The sequence below is a fragment of the Oncorhynchus tshawytscha genome, linkage group LG26 (assembly GCF_018296145.1).
Source record: "Oncorhynchus tshawytscha isolate Ot180627B linkage group LG26, Otsh_v2.0, whole genome shotgun sequence".
In the NCBI taxonomy this organism is placed as follows: Eukaryota; Metazoa; Chordata; class Actinopteri; order Salmoniformes; family Salmonidae; genus Oncorhynchus; species Oncorhynchus tshawytscha.
In genome coordinates, this window is record NC_056454.1 from 44,221,824 (window position 1) to 44,248,580 (window position 26,757).

Sequence of the window (26,757 nt, forward strand, 5' to 3'; positions counted from 1 at the left end):
TATGGATTACATGCATTTTCCTTTTTCCTTTATGCCTTTATTTGGGAAGCAGCCACATTAGACCACTTCATATCTGTAAAATCACAATGCACTCTAGTGAGGTTCACCGAGACTGACTGGTAATTAAGGGGACTGTCAAATATGTAACTACCTCCCAGCTTGGTACAGGATCATGCATAATCATATTCAAATCACTCCTCAATGTCTCAATTTTATGAAATGCAGTGTATAATCAGTACTGTGCTTTCAGATTCTGACTCTGTGCCTTTTTACAGCCAAGTGTCCAAAAAAACTAAACTAAAACCTGTTTTTTATCTGCTCCATGTTGTAGAGAACAAGGTGTGGACAGTAGTGATCCACAACAGCACAGATCCAGTCAGGGTCCAGGGTTCTACACTACAGAAGCCCTACATTATGAAGTTTAACTACAGCGCCTCACCTGAACAACTGATGGCCCTCGTGGCCAGGTCAGAGCAGTGTCAACAGGAAGTAGTATACAGCTGCAGGAAGTCCCGCCTCTTCAACACGTGGGGTGAGCCTTTCCAGTATTGACTTGCAAAATGTTGGAAACTTTCAGTGACAGATATTTTGCACATTTCACTAAGTAGGCATCTCAAGCACAACCAATTTAATACCAATTGTTTGTCTATATAGCGTTTGTATATTCCCTGCTGTATGGGTTCTATTGAACATTGTTTGTGTGCCATCGCATGGGGACTTGAAGACTCCATCTAGTTAGTTCTCTCATCGCTTGGGGAGACCCAACTATAGGTTCATCATTTATGAAATATGTATGTAGTCAGATTTCTCTGAGGTGCAGTGTCACCGCAGACAATAAACAAGTGTTTTATGCCCGAACAAGATCATTAAAAATAAAAGTTAGCTATTTTCAGGCCCAGTAGATATGAAGAAAACATAATTGATTCCATTGTTTACTTGAATGCTTCCGAAACCACAGCTGTCGAAAGAAAAACACAGATCACTATAATTGGACTTGCAAACAAAATGTGCCCCTTACATTGTCACGGTGATGCTCTTTTTGTCCTGCTGTATGAAATATGTCTTTCTTATGCAACATCAAATTGAACCTTGCGGTTGTGGGCGGTATAGTTGCCGTACCAGGCGGTGATACAGCCTGACAGGATGCTCTCAATGGTGCGTTTGTGAGGGTCTTAGGGGCCAAGCAAAATTTCCTCATCCTGCTGAGATTGAAGAGGCACTATTGCGCCTTCTTCACTACACTGTCTGTGTGGGAGGACCATTTCAGGTTGTGAGTGATGTGTGCGCCGAGGATCTTGGGGAAGGGGGTGTGCACCCTCTGCTGTTTCCTGAAGTCCACAATCAGCTCCTTCGTTTTGTTGATGTTGAGGGAGAGGTATTTTATTAGAATCCCCATTAGCTGTGCCGAAATCAGTAACTACTCCTCCTGGGGTCACAAAACATGAAACATGACATCATACGGAACATTAATAGACAAGAACAGTCACTCAGCTTTATGTAGGTGCCAGGCTATATGGCTGTGCCATCAACCTGATAATAAAGATATTTTGGAGGTTATTTCGTTTTCAAAAAAACTAAAGTGAGCGATTGTAATCTGAATAAAGGCCAAAATAAAATTTTGTAAAGGCCAAAACTTTTTATTTCTGTTTTTAGAGGGAGAGAAACGCTGGGCCAATTGTGCGCTGCCATAAGGGACTCCCAATCATGGTCAGATGTGATACATAATAGTAATAATACTTTGTTGTATTATTTGTTTTGTCTTCTCTGGTGCATTAAACTGAAATTCAAATCAAATCAAATGCATTTATATAGCCCTTCGTACATCAGCTGATATCTCAATGTGCTGTACAGAAACCCAGCCTAAAACCCCAAACAGCAAGCAATGCAGGTGTTGAAGCACGTTGGCTTGGAAAAACTCCCTAGAAAGGCCAAAACCTAGGAAGAAACCTAGAGAGGAACCAGGCTATGAGGGGTGGCCAGTCCTCTTCTGGCTGTGCCAGGTGGAGATTATAACAGAACATGGCCAAGATGTTCAAATGTTCATAAATGACCAGCATGGTCAAATAATAGTTCTGGGACAGGTAGCATGTCCGGTGAACAGGTCAGGATTCCATCGCCGCAGGCAGAACAGTGGAAACTGGAGCAGCAGCACGGCCAGGTGGACTGGGGACAGCAAGGAGTCATCATACCAGGTAGTCCTGAGGCATGATCCTAGGGCTCAGGTCCTCCAAGAGAGAGAAAGAAAGAGAGAATTAGAGAGAGCATACTTAAATTCAAACAGGACACAGGATAAGACAGGAGAAGTACTCCAGATATAACAAACTGACCCTGGCCCCCCGAAACATAAACTACTGCAGCATAAATACTGGAGGCTGAGGCAGGAGGGGTCAGGAGACACTAAGGCCCCATCCGATGATACCCCTGGACAGAGCCAAACAGGAAGGATATAACCCCACCCACTTTACCAAAGCACAGCCCCCACACCACTAGAGGGATATCTTCAACCACCAACTTACCATCCTGAGACAAGACCGAGTATAGCTCACAAAGATCTCTGCCACGGCACAACCCAGGGGGGGGGGGGCAACCCAGACAGGAAGATCACATCAGTGACTCAACCCACTCAAGTGATGCACCCCTCCTAGGGGCGGCATGAAAGAGCACCAGTAAGCCAGTGACTCAGCCACTGTAATAGGGTTAGAGGCAGAGAATCCCAGTGGAAAGAGGGGAACCGGCCAGGCTGAGACAGCAAGGGCTGCCTTGCAACCAATCACAGCCAACCTAAGAAATGCATTTGAATATGGAATTAACCCCCTACCCTCCTTCTAGGCAAGTCTATTGTCCAGCTTCCTGCCAATAGCCATAATGGCTCTGAACAACGTGACCATGTCTGTGTGAAAAAAGTATTTTCCAGTAAGCAACCATTTGTTTACCTTCATTAGACAACTTTGTTCCAATATTTCTGTAATTCAGTGATATGTATTCCCATAGTAATTCTTTATGGATCCATAACTAAATAAATATTGCCATTTTGAACGAGTATTTTTATCATAATTTTTTAAACAAAAGCATAAAGATGCTGATGAAGAAATACAGTACTGTACTGTTTATGCTTTTACATTTGGATAATACAGCATTCCGAAGATATAAGCCAACTGTTTATTAGGCTATAGCAGAACAGCATAACGGTCCGGACGGCCCTTGATGTGCCTGGTGAGCAGTTGGTCAAGTTCTGTTGTCAGAATAGGAATGGAAATGTCAGGGTGAACCAACGACATGATGAACCCGCCAGGTATGTTGACTCTGGCTGTTGGAGGTGGAGTTCCAGAGCTCACAGGTGTGCCTGGCATGGATCGTTCATCACCCTCTTCAACACGTTATTCTCCGCCAATGCCGCCTGGCTCTGGGCCAATGCATCAGCTGTCACCTCTATCTCTGCCCTCCGATAATGTTTCTCTTTCTGCTGGTCTGCCTTCAATGACTCGATCTCGGTCTTCAAAGTTTGAATCTGATCCATGTGCACCTTCATCAGATGAGTAGAATGGTACCGCCCTGAGCCCCCATCGATTATAGTGACCTATGATAGAAACAGTAGATCAATTAAGAATTAAAAGTGACTCCAACACAAATGCTGCGTACACATTTTAAGAATCTTGCAAAACTAACCACTTTGTCCCGTCAGTGGACAAAGAGCTGTCCAGCTCTTTGTCCACTGATCTCCACGGATGGTTGTCGGTATGTTTGTATGCTCTGCAAAAATATATTCACGATTTTAGTACACAATCTATTTTTATTGAACCTTTATGTAATTATTGATTTTGTTACACAGTATGCCTACACATTGATGGGCTATATACATTTTTTTTAAATAAAGAAATACACTGAAACCAAAAATACCTTTTAGTTTTTGTGATCCTCTCAGCTCCGACTCATTTTAAAGTCCTCTCGTGGTTGGGGTCCTAACCCTGGAACGGGTAGCACCATAGAAAGAAGCTGGTTTGATGAAAACTATGTCCATTTTGTCTTTTTTCTTTGGTCGCAATATAATTTTTTGCAAGTAGGGGGATGTTCACACCTACAGTAGCCGGACTATAAATAGTCTAGTGTCCTGCTTATCGGGCTAAAAATGTTTGAAAACCTGTTTTCAAAATGCCACCAGCTGTCCATCACTACTATAAATAAAAACACAGCATATTGTTTACATCCTTTATTGTAACCACAATGTCACAATTCATTTGTATCTACCTTTCCAATTACTTTTAGAGTTTGAGATTAATTTGCTTAATATTATGGTGTTTCTATTCCAAGAAAAATGGAAAACCCTCTGAGTTTCCTTTTAAGATGGAATGGAAAATATGGCGCTGTACCACGTGACGGTCGGGAGTAGGCTATAGTACTTGGCTATTTAGCTAAAGAATCCCTATGTTGTGCAGGCACGTGGGAGACCGGGGTTCATTTCCCTGACGGGGAGGAAGGAGTAGGCTGTCCTTGTAAATAAGATTTTGTTCTTTAACTGACTTGCCTAGTTAAATAAAGGTTACACAAAGATCATAACATTTCTACACTATAATTGTAGTCAACCCAATACCCAAACAGAGATTCAGTCAAAACAAAAATCGCATTGATTTATCAAGACCAGTCACCATGCTTGTCAAAGAGTAGCGTGAAACTGTGCTAAAATTGTTGTAGGCTATTGCTTCTAACTTCAATATGCTCTATACATTTACAAGACCTACGCTTTTCAGCACATTACTCAACACTAGTGAGACTCATGTTGCCTACAGTATATTGAAAAATATGACGTGACTCTCCGCCAATAATTAGATACATAATAATTACATTGGAGGATATTTCTTTAATTTTGTGATATTTATTCCCATAGTAATTCGTTATGGATCCATAACTAAATACACATCGGCATTTTGAAAGAGTATTTTTATAATTATTTTATTAACAAAAGCATAAATATGCCATTAGTTACATTGTTTTGGTATGAACGTGCAGACTGGCACTAAGAACAGCAGGAACGTTTCCCTAGTCAGTGCCATTATTAGTGCAATGCCCCTTAAAGTGTTACTCTGTGCTACCCAGGGTGAAGTTCCACCCTGCCTCCTCCCTTTCCCATGGGCTAGGTCTGTCTTCTGTGAGCGGCTCTGCGGCCTATCCCGTGCCCCCTGCCCTTGCGCCTTGAACCTCGCTCGCTTTCAGTGGATACAGCAGGAAAACTGCAAGGCAATCCCATTGCATGCCACTCAGGAGCATTGACCAATATATATTGTCCTGCTAATAACAGGGTTAATAATATATCTGTGAATATCCAAGGGGATTTTATATAATAATAATAATAATTGCTTTGTTTAAAAAATACAAATATTTTGGAGATTTAGTTTTTCAAATAACGTAAAATGAGCGAGGGGGGGGGGACATTCTGGAACATGGGGTGAGTCATTGTTACTAATTTGTAAATAAAGCCATTTAGAATTATTTCTGTTTTTAGTGGGAGAGAAAGAAAACCCTACAGTCATCTCATGGGTCTCCCAGTCGAGGCCGGCCCAGGTATTGAACCAGCATATGTAGCAAGACAGCTTGCACTGCTGATGCAGTGTCTTAGCCCATTGCACCACTCAGTGTACAACGGGACTGGTCGGGAGTGGGCTACCATACTGCAGTAAGAGCAAAATAAAAAAACATTTGTGTAACAACAGTTTTAGTAAGTAATACTGTAGTCGTGCACAATTGTCAGTTTCTATTTAGGTTTATGTCGCCCATTCATTGTCAGAGACACAGTAGGACCCAAAAGCATAATCAGTGCTCTAACTGGATTACAGGCAACATTCGCACTGAGCTAAAGGGTAGAGCTGCCACTTTCAAGGTGCGGGACTCTAACCCTGAAGCTTACAAGAAATCCTGCTATGCCCTGCGACAAACCATCAAACAGGCAAAGCGCCAATATAGGGCTAAGATTGAATCATGCTACACCGGCTCTGACGCTCATCTTATGTGGCAGGGCTTGCAAACTATTACAGACTACAAAGGGAAGCACAGCCGTGAGCTGCCCAGTGACACGAGCCTACCAGACGAACTAAATCACTTCTATGCTCGCTTCGAGGCAAGCAACACTGAGTCAGGCATGAGAGCATTTTAGCTCTTCCGGACGACTGTGTGATCACGCTCTCCGTAGCCGACGTCAGTAAGACCTTTATAAACAGGTCAACGTACACAAGGCTGCGGGGCCAGACGGATTACCAGGACGTGTGCTTCGGGCATGTGCTGACCAACTGGCAGGTGTCTTCACTGACATTTTCAACATGTCCCAGATTAAGTCTGTAATACCAACATGTTTCAGGCAGACCACCATAGTCCCTGTGCCCAAGAACACAAAGGCAACCTGCCTAAATGACTACAGACACGTAGCACGCACGTTCATAGCCATGATGCTTTTAAAGGTTGGTAATGGCTCACATTAACACCATTATCCCGTAAACCCTATTGTGGACTACAGTAAGAGGAGGACTGAGCATGACCCCGTTCTCATCGACAGGGCTGTAGTGGAGCAGGTTGAGAGCTTCAAGTTCCTTGGTGTTCCACATTAACAACAAACTAGAATGGTCCAAACGCACCAAGACAGTGGTGAAGAGGGCACAACAAAACCTATTCCCCCTCAGGAAATTTTAAGATTTGGCATGTGTCCTGATATCCTCAAAAGGTTCAACAGCTGCAACATCGAGAGCATCCTGACTGGTTGCATCAGTGCCTGGGACAGGAGATCGTCTCTGGAGGCTCCAGACTGGAGGACGTCGCTGGACGCTCCAGACTGGAGGCCGTCTCTGGAGGGTCCAGACTGGAGACCGTCGCTGGAGGCTCCGGACTGGAGGCCGTTGCTGGAGGCTCCGGACTGGAGGCCGTCGTTGGAGGCTTCGTGCCATGACTCCTCGCTGGAAGCTTCGTGCCATGGATCATCATTGGAGGCTTCTTGCTATGGATCATCACTGGAAGCTTTGTGCCATGGATCATCACTGGAGGCTTCGTGCATTGGATTATCACTGGAGGCTTCTTGCCATGGATCATCACTGGAGGCTTTGTGTCAAAAACAAATATGTATTGCGATGTGTACAAGTACTCAGCTCTGTCTCACTGGAGGCATTGTTCTGGGGGCGAGCACAGGATACACTAGCCGTGGAGGCGCACTGGAGGTCTCGAGCGTGAAGCCTGCACAACCCGTCCTGGCTGGATGGTGACTTTGGCCCGGCATGTGCGGGGCGCAGGCACAGGACACACTGGGCTGTGCAGACGCACCGGAGACACAGTGCACAGAGCCGGCGCCCTCCGACCTGGCTGGACTCTAGTCCGGCTGATTCAGGGAGCTGGAAGGTAGCGCTGTGAACGCGCACTGGAAACACACTGCACTCCACCGCATAACACGGTGCCTGACCAGTATGACGCTCGCCACGGTAAGCACGGGTAGTTGGCTCAGGTTTCTAACCTGACTCAGCCAAACTCCCTGTGTGCTTCCCCCCATTTTTTTTTTTTTTTTGAGGCTGACTCTTGGGGTTCCTTGCTAGTCGTGTTCCCTTGCAACCGTGCACTCCCTCAATCATCTGGTGTATGCATTTCAGGGACATTTCAGGGACACACAATCTGCCACCCTACCATTAAGCAGTGTGTTCCTGGGATGTACCGTGGGGTTGGAATGCATCTGACTGATGAGAGCAATGATGTATTCATTGAGTATTGAGAGTTGGTCTCTTCAGTCTCCACCATCTCCGTAGTAACAAGACACACACAGTAGAACACACACCACAGTCCCCGTCCATTGCCACTTAGCAATGCTCTTTTAAGAGCCACCTAATAGAAAAAAGATAAGCACACAACGTGCGGGCCGGTGTGTGTGTGTCAGGACAAGGATGGAGGTGTCAAAGAGAATGGTTGAAATGTATCCTCCGAGAGGTGAACCCAGGACCTTCAGATCCCATGATTTTGACTTTAATGCTTTACCCTGTCATGAACACATTTGTCTTGACACTCTATTTAATGGACAGTCTGGAGATGACAGGAAGATTTTGTTGTTGTTCATTCACCCAGTACTGATTGAACGTTTATTTACAGTGGGGCAAAAAAGTATTTAGTCAGCCACCAATTGTGCAAGTTCTCCCAATTAAAAAGATGAGAGAGGCCTGTAATTTTCATCATAGTTACACTTCAACTATGACAGACAAAATTAGAAAAAAAATCCAGAAAATCACATTGTAGGATTTTTTATGAATTTATTTGCAATTAAAATAATGTAGCTGGAGAGTAGTGTGTGAATATGTATTCACCCCCTTTGCTATGAAGCCCCTAAATAAGATCTGGTGCAACCAATTTCCTTCAGAAGTCGCATAATTAGTTAGATTGAACAGATGTGAACTTTATTTAACTGTCACATGATATCAGTATATATCCAGCTGTTCTGAAAGGCCCCAGCAACATCACTAAGCAAGGGGCACCACCAGGAAAGTGGCACCATGAAGACCAAGGAGCTCTCTGAACAGGTCAGGGACGAAGTTGTGGAGAAGTACAGATCAAGGTTGGGTTATAAAAAATATCTGAAACTTTGAACATCCCACTGAGCACCATTAAATCCATTATTAAAGAATGGAAAGAATATGGCACCACAACAAACCTGCCAAGAGAGTTCCGCCCACCAAAACTCACAGACCAAACAAGGAGGACATTCATCAGAGAGGCAACAAAGAGACCAAAAATAACCCTGAAGGAGCTGCAAAGCTCGACAGAGGAGATTGGAGTATCTGTTCATAGGAACACTTTAAGCCGTACACTCCACAGAGCTGGGCTTTAAGGAAGAGAGGACAGAAAAAAAGCAATTTCTTTAAAAACATAATAAGCAAACACGTTTGTTGTTCGCCAAAAGGCATGTGGGTAACTCCCCAAACATATAGAAGAAGGTACTCTGGTCAGATGAGACTAAAACTGAGCTTGTGGCCATCAAGGAAAACGCTATGTCTGAGGCAAACCCAACACCTCTCATCACCCCGAGAACACCATCATGCTGTGGGGGTGTTTTTCATCAGCAGGGACTGGGAAACTGGTAAGAATTGAAGGAATGATGGACGGCGCTAAATACAGGGAAATTCTTGAGGGAAACATGTGTCAGTCTTCCAGAGATTTGAGACTGGGATGAAGGTTCACCTTCCAGCAGGACAATGACCCTAAGCATACTGCTAAATCAACACTTGAGTGGTTTAAGGGAAAACATTAACATGTCTTGGAAGGGCCTAGTCAAACAGTGGAACCCATCCAACTTGAAGGAGCTGGAGCAGTTTTGCCTTGAAGAATGGGCAACAATCCCAATGGCTAGATGTGCCAAGCTTATAGAGACATACCCCAAGAGACTTGCAGCTGTAATTGCTGCAAAATGTGGCTTTACAAAGTATTGACTTTGGGGGGGTGAATAGTTATATACTCTCAAGTTTTCAGTTTTTTTCTTATTTCTTGTCTGTTTCACAATAAAACATATTTTGCGTCTTCAAAGTGGTAGGCATGTTGTGTAAATCAAATGATACAAACCCACACATGAATCAATTTTACTTCCAGGTTGTAAAGCAACAAAATAGGAAAAATACCAAGGGGGGTGAATACTTTCACAAGCCACTTTATATGGAGTAACGTTAGCTAAAGGCAATGCAAAATGATCAATGCCCATTGCATGTATTATACATTAGCAACATGGCATTTCCCAAAGTTTGGTGTTCATCAATCAATCAAATGGTGCTTTTCAGAAACCCAGCCTAAAACCCCAAACAGCAAGCAATGCAGATGAAGAAGCACGGTGACTTGGAAAAACTCCCTAGAAAGGCAGGAACCTAGGAAGAAGCCTAGAGAGGAACCAGGCTCTGAGGGGTGGCCAGTCATTTGTTCTAATGTTCATAGATGACCAGCAGGGGGACCAGCAGGGTCAGATAATATCACAGTGGTTGTAGAGGGTGCAGGTCAGTTGGCAGCTCAGTATCTCAGGAGTAAATGTCAGTTGGCTTTTCATTGCTGAGCATTCAGAGGTCGAGACAACAGGTGTGGTAGAGCGATAGAGAGAGTCAAAAACAGCAGGTCCGTCACAAGGTAGCACATCCGGTGAACATGTCAGGGTTCTCTAGCCACAGGCAGAACAGTTGAAACTGGAGCACTAGCACAACCAGGTGGACTGGGTGACAGCCAGGAGGGGGAGAGAGAAAATTAGAGGGTGCATACCTAAATTCAAACAAAACACCAGATATGACAGGAGATTTACACCAGATTTAACAGACTGACCCTAGCCCCCCAGCACATAGACTATTGCAACATACATACTGGAGACTGAGACAGGGGTGGGTCAGGGGACACAGGGGTGGGTCAGGAGTCCTGTCCAACAATACCTCCAGACAGGGCCAACCAGGCAGGATATAACCCCACCCACTTTGCCAAAGCACAGCCCCCACACCGCTAGAGGGATATCAACAGACCACCAACTTACTACCCTGAGACAAGGCTGAGTATAGCCCATGAAGATCTCCTCCGCCGACATGGTTAAACAATATCCCTATACTCTCACCAGTTTTAGCCTTAGCCGGCACCATCTTTAGATTAGCCTTTACGTCGGTAGCCCTGCCCCCTGGTAAACAGTGTATGGATGATTATTTTTTAAAGTCTAAAATTGCAGGTAATGGAGTCGCCAATGACTAGGGTTTTCAATTTGTCAGAGCTAATGGTGGGAGGCTTCGGCGGCTCAGACCCCATAACGGGTTTTAGGAGACACCTGAGAAGGCTTGTCCTCTGACTCCAACTCGCTGCTTAAATTGCCCTTGCCTAACAATTGCATCTGAAGCTGTGCTTGCAACATGGCAATCCTCACTATAAGGCAATAGTTATCCTGTATATTATGAGTACAGCGACTACGATTAGATTGTGTAACTGGTGTGAAATGGCTAGCTAGTGCGCGCTAATATCCTTTCAATCGGTGACGTGTCACTTACTCTGAGACCTTGAAGAAGTTGTTTCCCTTGCGCTGCCAGGGCCATGGCTTTTGTTGCGCGATAGGTAACGATGCTTCGAGGGTGTCAGTTGTTGATGTGTGCAGGGTGTCCCTGGTTCAAGCCTAGGTAGGGGCAGAGAACTATTACATTTGGTGCGTTGGCTGGGAATGTAACAGCATTGCTTCCTTACCTCTCCTCACCCTACCTAGGCTCGAACCAGGGACCCTCTGCATACATCAACAACAGTCACCCTCGAAGCATCGAGGAGAGGGATGGAAGCAATGCTGTGAGGCAGTCAATGTAAGCAGAGGGTCCCTGGTTCGAGCAATAACAGGCAAGGACTAGCAATAACTAACATTAGCAGCCCTCGGATGTTCACTATCTTGTTTTTGCTTATTTGTTGGTGCTCTGATTACACACAAGTATCAAGGCCAACATTTTACACAGTTGACTTCAGCCATGTGAAAAACTTTCCATAACAAAATATAGCTAGCTTCCTTTGCTTGTAGCTTGCCTCTCATCCGACTGGTGTTAGCTAGCTACTAGTGCTGTTGCTGCACAACCCAAGTGCTTTGGTCTGGTTTTAGAACTCTGAGATTTAGCTGAAAAGATGATAGCATTGTCAGAAGTGCTTCAAAAAGGTAGCACATCATTGGTTCTTAATGGACACAAATTAGCATGTGAGAGCGATAAGATGTACATTTAATCAAAACTGTTGCCCCTACAAACGTATTCAGTCCGAAAGGTGGAAAGTCCAATGGTCACTTTATGGAAGCTGAAGTCTCTTTCTTATCATTTTATCAATTATCATTTTTTCTAACGACCCTGTTAAAAATCCGGTTCAGTGTAACGGCCGCACAGCTCATGAGCAAAGGCATCAAGTTGATTTGCCAATGTACATCGACGTTTCCTCCCAAACAATTCATCTTATTTCCATATAATTTGTTATTCCCTAAACCATTTTTATTCTATTCAGCTTTGTTTCAATTGAGTAACAATGTAAATTTGACATGATGAACAAAGGCAGAAGAATACTGGATATCAAGCTTTGATGCTGTGTAATCCGTTATCCCACAAAATACACTGTCAGAGTCAGGCAGTGTGACTTGAATAGCACCACTGTCACAACCCCCCCATGACCACACTTCAAATTACTCTCATTACATTACTCATTACATCCCATTATATGGTCCCCACCCTCCCACCACCCTCCTGTGTTAAAAGTACAGTCTAAGAGCTGAGAGGCTGCTCCCTGCAGGCCCATAGTGTCTCTCAGGCAGAGTCATGTTGTGTTGATAGAAGCCTATATCTATGCAGAGGGCTGAGAGGATACTTCCTGCAGGCCTGTAGTGTCTCTCAGGCAGAGTCATGTTGTGGGACAGAAGACTGTAGCAGGGCCACTTACAGATGCTCCAGGAAATGAGCCCTGCGAGTGTAACTGACATCACTGAGGACTCATTGACACAATGCCATGGGATACCAAAAGATGCCCAGGGCTCTAATCACATTCACTGTGCAGATTCTGTTTCTCTACATTTGGACCTAATTGTAATCCTGTGACTGGTCCAGATGGCAGCCCCCTGTCCTGGTGGGTGGACCAGGGTGGAGAGAGACGGACCTACTGGGGAGGCTTCCTTCCAGGTGTTCAGCAGTGCTCCTGCAGCCTGGAGGAGAACTGCATGGACATGAACTACTTCTGCAACTGTGATGCCGACACCGACTCATGGTAACTAGGCAAATTTGTCTCTCTGTCTACTGTGCATCAATATGATTTAGCTACAAATTTTCTTGTGCTTGTCCATCTATATTTCTACATTTTAGCAGTATTCAGTATATTACCTGGAAGAGACCAAATGTATCAGCTTAAGTGGGTCATGACAGTGGTGGGAGGGGTTCATCATTGTTTGATTCCTTCCACAGAGAGCATACTCTCCTGTCTATCTATTGCAGGGCTAATGACACAGGAGTACTTTCTTACAAAGAGCACTTACCAGTGAGTGAAATCGTGATTGGAGACACCAACAGAACTGGCTCTGAGGCGCTCTACAGAATCGGCCCGCTGCGTTGTTATGGCGACAGTAGGTGAACTGTTTTATTTTGTAACATTTTTATTTTACAGATGGTCCCTTTGAACATCCTTGTTTTTCCAGGCAAAATGCTGAGTAACTATTGACTGTGTTCAAACTTAGAAAATACATGTATTTCCTGTTTTCTAGAGTCTGTGTGGAATGCAGCGTCCTTCTACCAGGAGTCATCCTACCTGCACTTCCCCACCCTCCAGGCAGAGCTCAGCGCTGACATCTCCTTCTACTTCAAGACCAGCGCTCCCTCAGGAGTCTTCCTGGAGAACGTGGGCCTCAAGGACTTCATCAGAGTGGAGCTCAGCTGTGAGTCTGTGGACCACACACACACACTCACACAAGCATGAGAATGCCACACACAGACACAAAACACACACTCCCAAACACACACACACACACACATACGCATACATGCACACACACACATTCCAAGCAGACTTACACTTGATAATCCAAATTATAAGATGTATAATAAAGTACAATTACAGTCAACTTAGCTACAGCACTATATCATCAAGCTGTCAACTTAGCTACAGCACTATATCATCAAGCTGTCAACTTAGCTACAGCACTATATCATCAAGCTGTCAACTTAGCTACAGCACTATATCATCAAGCTGTCAACTTAGCTACAGCACTATATCATCAAGCTGTCAACTTAGCTACAGCACTATATCATCAAGCTGTCAACTTAGCTACAGCACTATATCATCAAGCTGTCAACTTAGCTACAGCACTATATCATCAAGCTGTCAACTTAGCTACAACACTATATCATCAAGCTGTCAACTTAGCTACAGCACTATATCATCAAGCTGTCAACTTAGCTACAACACTATATCATCAAGCTGTCAACTTAGCTACAGCACTATATCATCAAGCTATCAACTTAGTTGCAGCGCTATATCATCAAGCTGTCAAATTAAGTACAGCGCTATATCATCTTGCTGTCAACTTAGCTTTGAAAAGAAATGTAGAATTCCACTAACAACAAGGTAACCAAAATGGAGATCAGAAAATAAGCCATGTGCCTAGAGAAAAAGAGAGAGAGAGACAGCAACACAATTAGACCCAACCAAATCATGAGATAACAAAACGATAATTACTTGACATATTGGAAAGAATTAACAAAGAAACTGAGCAAACTAAAATGCTATTTGGCCCTAAACAGAGAGTACACCGTGGAAGAATACCTGACCACTGTGACTGACCGAAACTTAAGCAAAGCTTTGATTCGTGAGCATAGCCTTGCTATTGAGAAAGGCCGCCGTAGGCAGACCTGGCTCTCAAGAGAAGACAGGTTATTTGCACTCTGCCCACAAAATGAGGTGGAAACGGAGCTGCACTTCCTAACCTCCTGCCACATGTATGACCATATTTCCCTCAGATTACACAGATCCACAAAGAATTTGAAAACAAACCCAATTTCTATCAAGTCCCATTTCTATTGGTTGAAATACCACAGTGTGCCATCACAGCAGCAAGATTTGTGACCTGTTGCCACAAGAAAAGGGCAACCAATGAAGAACAAACATCATTGTAAATACAACCCATATTTATGTTTATTTATTTCCCCTTTTGTACTATTTGCACATAATATGTCATTTGTAATGTCTTTATTCAACCTTTGTGAGTGTAATGTCTACTGTACATTTGTATTGTTTATTTCACTTTTGTTTATCTAGTTCACTTGCTTTGGCAATGTTAACATATGTTTCCTATGCCAATAAAGACCTTAAATTGAAATGAGAGAGAGAGGGAGAAAGAGAATGGATGTTTGAAGGATGAGTTCTCTGCGATCTGACTGTCAGCTTGTGTCCCTGTTCTGTTGCCTCAGCTCCGTCCGTGGTGACGTTCTCCTTTGACGTGGGAAACGGGCTGGTGGACCTGGCCGTCAAGTCCCACGTACCCCTGAATGACAGGCAGTGGCACTATGTGAGGGCTGAGCGCAGCGTGAAGGAGGCCTCCCTGCAGGTGGACCAGCTACCCCTGCGCTTCCTGGAAGCTCCATCTGAGGGTCACCTCCGCCTCCGGCTCAACAGCCAGCTATTTGTGGGTAGGACTGGCCTCAGTCTCAGTCTCAACAGCCAGCTGTTTGTGGGTAGGACTGGCCTCATAGTCTCAGTCTCAACAGCCAGGTGTTTGTGGGTAGGATTGGCCTCAGTCTCAGTCTCAACAGCCAGCTGTTTGTGGGTAGGACTGGCCTCATAGTCTCAGTCTCAACAGCCAGGTGTTTGTGGGTAGGATTGGCCTCATAGTCTCAGTCTCAACAGCCAGCTGTTTGTGGGTAGGACTGGCCTCATAGTCTCAGTTTCAACAGACAGCTGTTTGTGGGTAGGACTGGCCTCATAGTCTCAGTCTCAACAGCCAGCTGTTGTGGGTAGGACTGGCCTCATAGGCTCAGTCTCAGCCAGCAGCCAGTCTGTTTGTTTGGGTAGGACTGGCCTCATAGTCTCAGTCTCAACAGCCAGCTGTTTGTGGGTAGGACTGGCCTCATAGTCTCAGTTTCAACAGACAGCTGTTTGTGGGTAGGACTGGCCTCATAGTCTCAGTCTCAACAGCCAGCTGTTTGTGGGTAGGACTGGCCTAATAGTCTCAGTCTCAACAGCCAGCTGTTTGTGGATAGGACTGGCCTCATATTCTCAGTCTCAACAGCCAGCTGTTTGTGGGTAGGACTGGCCTCATAGTCTCAGTCTCAACAGCCAGCTGTTTGTGGGTAGGACTGGCCTCATAGTCTCATTCTCAACAGCCAGCTGTTTGTGGGTAGGCCTGGCCTCACAGCCTTAGTTTCAGTTTCAACAGCCAGCTTTTTGTGGGTAGGACTGTCCTGGTCTCATAGCCTTAGTCTCAGTCTCAACAGCCAGCTGTTCAAATCAAATCAAATTTATTTATATAGCCCTTCGTACATCAGCTGATATCTCAAAGTGCTGTATAGAAAACCAGCCTAAAACCCCAAACAGCATTCAATGCAGGTGTAGAATCACGGTGGCTAGGAAAAACTGCCTAGAAGGCCAAAACCTAGGAAGAAACCTAGAGAGGAACCAGGCTATGAGGGGTGGCCAGTCCTCTTCTGGCTGTGCCGGGTGGAGATTATAACAAAACATGGTCAAGATGTTCAAATGTTCATAAATGACCAGCATGGTCAAATAATAATAATCACAGTAGTTGGCGAGGGTGCAGCAAGTCAGCACCTCAGGAGTAAATGTCAGTTGGCTTTTCATAGCCGATCATTGAGATCATTATCTCTACCATTCCTGCTGTCTCTAGAGAGTTGCAAACAGCAGGTCTTGGACAGGTAGCACGTCCGGTGAACAGGTCAGGATTCCATAGCCGCATGCAGAACAGTTGAAACTGGAGCAGCAGCACGGCCAGGTGGACTGGGAACAGCAAGGAGTCATCATGCCAGGTGGTCCTGAGGCATGTTCCTAGGGCTCAGGTCCTCCGAGAGAGAGAAAGAAAGAGAGAAAGAGAATTAGAGAGAGCATACTTAAATTCACACAGGACACCGAATAGGACAGGAGAAGTACTCCAGATATAACAAACTGACCCTAGCCCCCCGACACATAAACTACTGCAGCATAAATACTGGAGGCTGAGACAAGAGGGGTCAGGAGACACTGTGGCCCCATCCGATGATACCCCCGGACAGGGCCAAACAGGAAGGATATAACCCCACACACTTTGCCAAAGCACAGCCCCCACACCACTAGAAGGATATTTAGCACTAACTGAAGTTTATTTAGTGCTTTATCCGGGTAGCCAGAAAGTAGAACATTGCAGTAGTCTAACCTAGAAGTGACAAAAGCATGGATTAATTTTTCTGCATCATTTTTGGACAGAAAGTTTCTGATTTTTGCAATGTTACGTAGATGGAAAAAAGCTGCCCTTAAAACAGTCTTTGTGGGTAGGACTGGCCTGGTCTCATAGCCTTGGTCTCACGCTCAACAGCCAACTGTTTGTGGGTAGGACTGCCTTTCTCATAGCTCAGTTTCAGTCTCAACAGCCAGCTGTTTGTGGGTATGGCTGGCCTTAGTAATATAATATAACCCCTCTTAGGAAATAATTTATTTCAATACACAGACTTTAACAGTGGCCTTTTCACTATTGTCTCGGTACATTTGCTATTTTAGGATTTATGATAGCCTCAAATAGACAATAGGTCACAGTATGAATGATCATATTCATTATGATTATTTCACAGTCACTTTCTGCTTATACCAAGGCATTACACACATGAATGGGTTTCCTATAAGACATTACCTATAAGCTTTCCCTGAGATTAACACTTTGGTTGGCCATAAATCTTGATTTGTCATTCAAGCGCTTTACTGTTTCTTCTGCTTATAATGTTTGCAAAGGTCTGCCCAACACTTCATCCTAATAGCAATTCTTCCATATTTGCATATAGTTAGTCTTAATGAGCTCCAGAGTTGTCTTACATACTTAAATCAGGTTGCAGTAAAGCAGTGGGCTTCTTTAGCCTCCCGGTGAGTTATTATGTATCACAACTAGACTAAAAATGTGTTATAACATTGTTATAGGCATTATGAATGAGTTATAACCTGTGGTTCCTCTAGGGGGAACAGCAGCTAGTACTCAGTAGAATGTGATGCGTTATATACTAATTGTGTTATAACACTGTAATAAACATATGAACTAGTTATAACCTGTCGTCCCTCCTCCAGGGGGAACGGCGGCTAGGCAGAGGGGCTTCTTGGGTTGCATCAGAACTCTGACTATAAACGGTGTGACCTTTAACCTGGAGGAGCGGGCTAAGATGACCCCGGGGGTGAGCGCTGGCTGCCCCGGCCACTGCAGTGGCTCCAGCAGTCTCTGCCACAACAGCGGGAGGTGCATTGAGAAGAACAGCGGCTACGTCTGTGACTGCTCTCAGTCTGCCTATGGGGGGCCCTCCTGCAAGGAAGGTGTGTGATGATATGCCCCCTAAGAACTAGATGTAAATGGGTTCACTCATGATATTGTTGTTTGATGAATTATTGAATGGAAAAAACACTTGACACAATGATTAAGACATAAGAAAAGGCTTACATTTCCAAATGAAGATGAATCATGTATCTAATGCAGTTGGTACTTGGTACTCGCCGCCAGGTCCTCGTCATACTTCATGTATTATACAGTAGAATGATGACATTCATATGCAACTGGTACTGTACAGCTCTCCACTCCCGTGCCGAAAAGTGTTGGGTCTTTTTTTTCTTCCTTGCCAGGTTTTGAGCCCTCCCAATCTAGAACAAAAAGTACAACTCTTGAGCAAAAAACTTTGTGTATCCACTGCTGCATGTGTGGGATTCTTGAATATGGTTCTTAGCTTATTTTTCTCTGAATTACTGGATATACTTGTACCTGAGCCACTTGCAAGTTAAGGAAATTCTTACCTTCAATCATTCTTAAGGAAAAAAGCATTATTGACCTATCTTAACCCTTTTCTGTAGATGCTCCTTTATTTCCAGCATCTGCTCTTGTGTGGGTAGAGAGCCTTCAATTCTTTATTCTCTTTCCACTATCATGACTTATTATGAAACTTAGTTATAAAAAAATAAAACTCGCTGAGATTGTGCTTAGACTGCTATATAATTATGCAATATATATATTTCCCATTAATTAATTTTTAGGAGAACGGGAGAAGAGAAAATAACAGAATGCTTTGAGGGGTATTCACTTTGCTCTTGAAGTGGAGGTGTTGAGATCAGTGGCTTTCAGAGTGTAGATTCTGATTCCATCTGAAAAAGAGATCAAATCTAGGCATCCATTATCATGGAGCAGACACGTCTTTGACAAAGGGTGGTCTGTTTCTTATAGGATGTACATTTTGTTCCATTTTGTCCAATGAAATTGACAGAACGTGCATTCATCAAGAATGTTTTTAAAATGTTTCTTCTGACTGTTGCTTTGGTTTAGCTAAAAACAGATACAATTTGATTGACATTATTTGCTCTCAACAATTTATATTTTGAATTCAGTGTATTGCAGTATGTCTGTCCAAATGATCCATCCTCTCTCCCTGTCCCTACAGAGGTGTCTGTGTCGTTTAACAGAGAGTCGTCGGTGACCTACACCTTCCAGGAGCCTTTCTCTGTGATGCAGAATAGGAGCTTCCAGGCCTCCAGTGTCTACAGAGGGAACAGCAGGGCCAGAGAGAACATGGCTTTCATCTTCATGACCACACAGAGCCCTGCCATGCTGCTCACTGTCAGCACCTTCAGCCAGCAGTACATAGCAGTCATCCTGGCACGCAACGGTAGGGACACCTCTACTACTCATTTGTCAGTATTACAAATAATTTAATAATTTCTGAGGTGTCCATTTACACCTCATTGCATTTGGTAATATGAGTGAAATTCAATATGCTTCAAACATATTTCCAGATTTGTATTTGGACTCTGACGGGAAGAAGTTGGGACTCCACCAAGGCTTTAGTGAAGGGTGTTATAATGACTCCATTAGCTGGCAGAGGGCAACTCTAAAATCAGAATGTAATCTCATTATATGGAAGAGAGTGCTAACTATTGCGTACTATTTACTCCAGCTGAGTGTTCTCTCCCATTGTACCGCACAGCAAAGAGCTGAAAAAAACACTTTGCCTTGCACAACTTTCAACACAAAGAATGCAATTTGTTTCATAGAAAGATGGATTTATAATCCCTTGACAAGTATGGAACAAGTAATGTGTCATGTTTAGAATATTTCCATCCATCACATAACAGGCAGGAATAAAAAAAAAATGTTTTGACCTTGACAGATCCAAGTTCAATGGCGCGTTTAAGCCTATTCTGCCGCATCCATAACGAAGCCTTGATCACGCAACTTAACCTCTAATCTGACAGCCTTCCAAGTTGTACAGAAAGCCTATCAGCATCGTGTTGAGTGACGCCCTGTGTTTCTATAGGTCTTTGCTCTTTTGTTCAATCGTAACACGTGGATGAATCACACCTTTGTAAATATGGGAGGATCAGGAGGACACTTCATCCACAGTAATCTCAGGCACCCGGGCACTGTCAGGGGGTTCTCAAACACAACATAAATCCCTTCACCAACCGTGCTGGAATTGTAATATTGACCCAACTTCACTTGATAATGCAAAGCTCTCTGCCTCTCTGATCTTGTGTGGTATGTGTGTGGGAGGAACATTTGGTGCATATTGACATATTCAACACAGGGCAAAGAATTTAGGCTGCTCCAGGATACATACAGTGCCTTGCGAAAGTATTCGGCCCTCTTGAACTTTGCGACCTTTTGCCACATTTCAGGCTTCAAACATAAAGATATAAAACTGTATTTTTGTGTGAAGAATCAACAACAAGTGGGACACAATCATGAAGTGGAACGACATTTATTGGATATTTCAAACTTTTTTAACAAATCAAAAACTGAAAAATTGGGCGTGCAAAATTATTCAGCCCCCTTAAGTTAATACTTTGTAGCGCGACCTTTTGCTGCGATTACAGCTATAAGTCGCTTGGGGTATGTCTCTATCAGTTTTGCACATCGAGAGACTGAATTTTTTCCCATTCCTCCTTGCAAAACAGCTCGAGCTCAGTGAGGTTGGATGGAGAGCATTTGTGAACAGCAGTTTTCAGTTCTTTCCACAGATTCTCGATTGGATTCAGGTCTGGACTTTGACATTCTAACACCTGGATATGTTTATTTTTGAACCATTCCATTGTAGATTTTGCTTTATGTTTTGGATCATTGTCTTGTTGGAAGACAAATCTCCGTCCTAGTCTCAGGTCTTTTGCAGACTCCATCAGGTTTTCTTCCAGAATGGTCCTGTATTTGGCTCCATCCATCTTCCCATCAATTTTAACCATCTTCCCTGTCCCTGCTGAAGAAAAGCAGGCCCAAACCATGATGCTGCCACCATCATGTTTGACAGTGGGGATGGTGTGGTCAGGGTGATGAGCTATGTTGCTTTTACGCCAAACATAACATTTTGCATTGTTGCCAAAAAGTTCAATTTTGGTTTCATCTGACCAGAGCACCTTCTTCCACATGTTTGGTGTGTCTCCCAGGTGGCTTGTGGCAAACTTTAAACAACACTTTTTATGGATATCTTTAAGAAATGGCTTTCTTCTTGCCACTCTTCCATAAAGGCCAGATTTGTGCAATATACGACTAATTGTTGTCCTATGGACACAGTCTCCCACCTCAGCTGTAGATCTCTGCAGTTCATCCAGAGTGATCATGGGCCTCTTGGCTACATCTCTGATCAGTCTTCTCCTTGTATGAGCTGAAAGTTTAGAGGGACGGCCAGGTCTGGGTAGATTTGCAGTGGTCTGATACTCCTTCCATTTCAAAATTATTGCTTGCACAGTGCTCCTTGGGATGTTTAAAGCTTGGGAAATCTTTTTGTATCCAAATCCGGCTTTAAACTTCTTCACAACAGTATCTCGGATCTGCCTGGTGTGTTCCTTGTTCTTCATGATGCTCTCTGTGCTTTTAACGGACCTCTGAGACTATCACAGTGCAGGTGCATTTATACGGAGACTTGATTACACACAGGTGGATTGTATTTATCATCATTAGTCATTTAGGTCAACATTGGATCATTCAGAGATCCTCACTGAACTTCTGGAGAGAGTTTGCTGCACTGAAAGTAAAGGGGCTGAATAATTTTGCACGCCCAATTTGTCAGTTTTTGATTTGTTAAAAAAGTTTGAAAAATCCAATAAATGTCGTTCCACTTCATGATTGTGTCCCACTTGTTGTTGATTCTTCACAAAAAAAATACAGTGTTATATCTTTATGTTTGAAGCCTGAAATATGGCAAAAGGTCGCAAAGTTCAAGGGGGCCGAATACTTTCGCAAGGCACTGTATTTATGTCTAAAGAGGTAACTGTGGGGGCTTCAATAGAGAAGTCTATTTATAAATAAACTGCCAACACTCTTCATTGTATTTCAGTCATAATGCTATTTTTGTTAATAAGCTTATCTTAATTCCAAACATATTTCTATTGATTGATATGAATTTAAAATAAAGGTTTGTAGGTGAAGGTGAGGTGAGCCACCTCTTGAGATAAGTTTAGCTATTTAAATGTTATTCTCAAGCCTCCAGCTTGGGACAATGGATAATGGATAATGGCTGTATTCAATGAACAAGGCAATATTGTTTACAAATCACCATGAAGGCAATTGTTTCAATTATTTCAAAATATGATATCATGTTTGTGCATACTTTAGCCCAAATGGTAACTGGAGATATTTGAACAGTCCTCACATTGACTTCAATGCGTGACTTTAACAAGTGCAATACACAACAACTTAATGTAGGTTTAAGATATTTCAGTGCATAGTTTTCACCCAGTTTGTGTTGTGGTCTATAGGGAGTCTACAGATCTGGTACCATCTACATGTGGACAGGAGGCCAGATGTGTTCAGTCCCAGACCCTCCAGCCTGGCAGACGGACACCTCCACCGTATCAGAATCCACCGTGAGGGAAAAGACGTCTACCTACAGGTGAGCAATGGATACATTTACAAAAGGTGTAGATCCTGTGCATTGTAATTCCATCACTACATATGGGCATGTCAATCCTCATTAATAACCCCCATAAATATTTGTCTAGTGGAGTATTTGCATATGATCTCAGTGATCCTTGTCCCAGAGTATGTGTTAGAGCAGGGGTACTCGATTATTACCCTTTGAGGTCCGTATCCTGCTGGTTTTCTGTTCTATCAGATAATTAATTGCACCCACCTTGTGTTCCCGGTCTAAACCAGTCCCTGATTAGCAACAATGAAAAAAACGCAGTGGAACTAGCTTCGAGGTCCAGAGTTTGAGGGTATTAGAGATACAAAACAGCAAAATACTGAATCTCCTTTATTTAAGAGGAGACATTTTAAAAAGTTTTCTCCTAAAGGGTTTTTAAATTAACATGTTCTACTCTGATTTAGCCACTATCTCCTGTATTCCTGACCCTGAAAAATGTCTCCTCCATATGTATTTCTTTGGTAGATAAACACACCCCTTTAAAAAAATTCAGAGTCAAAGAAAGATCCAACCCTTGGTTTTCTTCTGCACTCTCTGCGCTCATTCAAATGAGATAATCAGGCCTGGGCCAAAGCAAGGAAAACTGAATCTGTAGTAGACTCGCAATCTTTCAGGCAATTGAGAAACATATGTACTATCTTGATGAAGAAAGCTAAATCAAGCCACCTTTTTTAGCTCTATCTCTGACTCTGCTGGGGATCCTAAGCAAGTTCTGTCTGACTCTGGCATCATAACAGAGAAGAATGGGATAAATTATGTTTTTAGTCATAATTTTATCTTGGCAGGCTTTTTATTTGAGAGAAACTGTGGTTTAATTGACCCTGGACAGTCAATTGACTGCTCTTCCATCTGCCAGCTGACTCAATGGTTAAACCATCAACTTCTAGTGAATCTTTGTTTTCATTTCAACAATTTACTTTTTGTGAATTATTAACTGGGGCTGACATTCCTGATTGCTCAATCATTAACCCATATGATTTACCTGACAATTATATCTAGTACTATCTCCAAGGCTTAGAAGAAGGCCCATGTACTCCCCCTTCAGAAAGGTGACCTTTGTGACCTAATTCATTCTTGCCCTATTTCTAAACTTAGCTAAAATATTATAGTCCTTGATTAACTCTCAGCTAATATCTTACTTATCTTTGAAATGCATTTAAATTGTACATCAGTCGGGTTTTAGACCAGGTCATAGCACTATCTCTATGCATCCCTAGTTATAAATGATGTGGTTGACTTTATGGATAAAAGGCAACATTGTGCTGCCCTTCTTCATGGACCTGTCAAATGTTTTCGATACTGTTGATCACTCACTACTAATTCACAAGCTTTCCTCAATTGGCTTAGACCAGGCTGCATGTAAATTGTCTAGAAATTACTTGACAAATAGAACTCATTGTGTATCTACTGATACAAATTGTATTTTATAATGCATATTGATGAGTTAGGAAGCTGAGAATTAAATTGGGCTTCTATGGAAATAGGTCCTGCCTCTCGCTAAATAGTAGAAAGCAGATTATTCAGTCAACATCATCTATAGCGACGTCATCTGCCACTTCATTAAAGTATTGAGAAGCCGTTTATCATATCGCACTGCGCTTTATTATGGGCAACAGTTTTAGTACTGCATTCTCTACCAGAAAGTTGGTTGGCCCTCTTTGATGTCACGTAGGTTGATACATTGCTATGTTTTCATTTATAAATCTATTTTACAAAAACTGTACCTACTGTAACATACTTACTAAACATTAGACATACAAGTTACCACACCCGGTCTCAGGGATGGTTAACTCTGGATATTCCTTTGGTCTCTACTGAGACAGGTAAATCCAGCTTTTAGGTTTTTTTGCAGCTTATTTGTGGAACAATCTTCAAAATGTTCTTAAATGTGATGTTCTGGTGCCTCTAGGTCCATTCAGAAAGCTGATTGAGGACCTTATTACTGATGAATGTGTTTGTTCTGGTGCCTCTAGGTCCATTCAGAAAGCTGATTGAGGACCTTATTACTGAAGAAAGTGTTTGTTCTGCTGCCTCTAGGTCCATTCAGAAAGCTGATTGAGGACCTTATTACTGAAGAAAGTGTTTGTTCTGCTGCCTCTAGGTCCATTCAGAAAGCTGATTGAGGATCTAATTACTGATGAAAGTGTTTGTTCTGCTGCCTCTAGGTCCATTCAGAAAGCTGATTGAGGACCTTATTACTGATGAAAGTGTTTGTTCTGCTGCCTCTGTCACGGTTTTCTTCTATCTCCTCCTCTGAAGAGGAGGTGTAGCAAGGATCGGACCAAAATGCAGCGTGGTTATTAGTATACATCTTTAATAACAATGAAAACACGAACAATACAAAACAACAAACCTAAACAGACAATTTTTTTTTATTTTTTTAAATAAAAAATAATTTATTACCTTCAATACCATTCATTCTTTACAACTCATAATTTTCATACATACTCCAACAATGGTATTTTAATTTAACTAAACAAAAACCCCAAACAAAACCTCAGGGGAGCATCTTCCCTCCCTGTCACCCTACAAACTACCTTTCCCTATCTCCCCGTCCCTAATCTATACCCTTACAAATCTAAATGACACCCAGCCCTAAACCCCCCTTCCACCTCTCCCGAGCAGCATGCTGCCCCCACTTCCTCTCCTCCCTCTTCATCCTCCCCCACCCCCCAATCTCTCCCTGTCTTCACCATGTTCTGCCTTGCTTCCCACAGCCCCCGTTTAAAGAGACTCATGAGAAGCCAGAGCAGAAACCTGTCCCTATCTGTCCCTCTCGCTCTCCCTACACCTCTCTCTAACCTGGCCCACGTCAATACAAAATCCCCCCTTACCAAACCTAACAACACCCGTGCCCTAGCCCATACTACTCCGGCAAAGGCACAGTCCCAAAAGACATGGCGCACAGTCTCCTCCCTGCCACAAGAGGATATTGGACAGGTGGGGGATTGCACCAAACTATACCGGTACATGATGGAACGTACCTGGCAAGCACTCATGGAGGCTCAACCAATTCAGCTCCTTGAGCCTGTTGTCCAGACCCCGCGCCTGCACTCCCTCCCAGACCACTTCCGAGATGCCCACTACAGGCGCCAGACTCCCGGCCTTTCTGACCACCTCGTACAGGTGCCTGTGATCTAAAACTACTCGGGAAACTTCAACCTCAGGGTGCGCACGCAGCCACTTGGCCGCATGACCAAAGTGCCACGGCAGCTGTTCCGCCCGAGGACCCGTGTTAGACCACACCATTACGCCTCTCGCCTGATACGAGAAGAACACCCGCAGGAGGTAACCGGACGGGTGTATCACTGGATGAGCAAGCTCCGTTAACAAGAAAGAAACAAAAATTGCATCCAGCTTGAGGGGGAAATGTGGTACCCCCCTACCTCCCTCCCCGATGGGACAGAGCATGCGTGCCCTGGCGAACCACTCGCACCTGCCACTCCACATGAACTGAAACACAAGCCTCACTAGAGGCCTCCTCAGACAAGCCGGCAATGGGTAGATGTACGCCAAATACAAAAGAGACGGCAACACATCCACCTTTAGGACCAGGACTTTGCCCATAAAGACAAATACCTAGCCTTCCACATTGCTAGCTTCCTCTGTACCACTGCGATACGCATGTTCCAGTTTAGCGTCGCTGAGCCGGAGGTCTCAAAATGGATCCCGAGAATCCTCAGGGCCCCCTCACAGAGAGATAACCCCCCGGGCACATCCGTTCTACCGCGCCATCTTCCGAAAAACTTGACGGAAGACTTTGCATCGTTCAGAACCGCTCCCGACGCTCTGGTGAAATCCCCAAAGATGGCAAGGGACCTTGTCAGGCACGAGTCCTTGCACAGCAGCAAGGAAGTGTCGCCGGCGTACTGTGTCATCTTAACACGCAGCCCACCACTTCCAGGGATCAACAAGCCTTCCACCCCTGTGTCTGCCCTAATGGCAGCCCCCAGAGGCTCCATGTACAGAACGAAGAGGAGAGCCGAGAGTGGGCACCCCTGCCTGACCCCAGACGAGAGGTCAAAAACGTCACCCAAGTGACTATTTACACTAACTCGGCACCCCGCTCCGACATATAATGTACAAATCCATCCTATGAACTTCTCCCCAAATCCTAATCGACCTAACACTCTGAATAAAAGGATCTATTCACGCGATCAAA

General features: G+C 43.8%; 1 protein-coding gene across 1 annotated transcript in view; it reads left to right on the forward strand.

The window, feature by feature from the left end:
• The window catches only part of LOC112225652 (contactin-associated protein-like 5), a 134,947-nt gene that overhangs the window by 99,141 nt on the left and 9,049 nt on the right, over positions 1-26,757 (forward strand). Inside the window, exons 13-20 of the mRNA XM_042306685.1 lie at positions 332-532; positions 12,576-12,732; positions 12,957-13,084; positions 13,223-13,393; positions 14,925-15,143; positions 17,773-18,012; positions 19,122-19,346; positions 22,429-22,562. Coding sequence (XP_042162619.1) covers positions 332-532; positions 12,576-12,732; positions 12,957-13,084; positions 13,223-13,393; positions 14,925-15,143; positions 17,773-18,012; positions 19,122-19,346; positions 22,429-22,562 — 1,475 coding nt within the window. The remainder of the gene's footprint in view (positions 1-331; positions 533-12,575; positions 12,733-12,956; positions 13,085-13,222; positions 13,394-14,924; positions 15,144-17,772; positions 18,013-19,121; positions 19,347-22,428; positions 22,563-26,757) is intronic.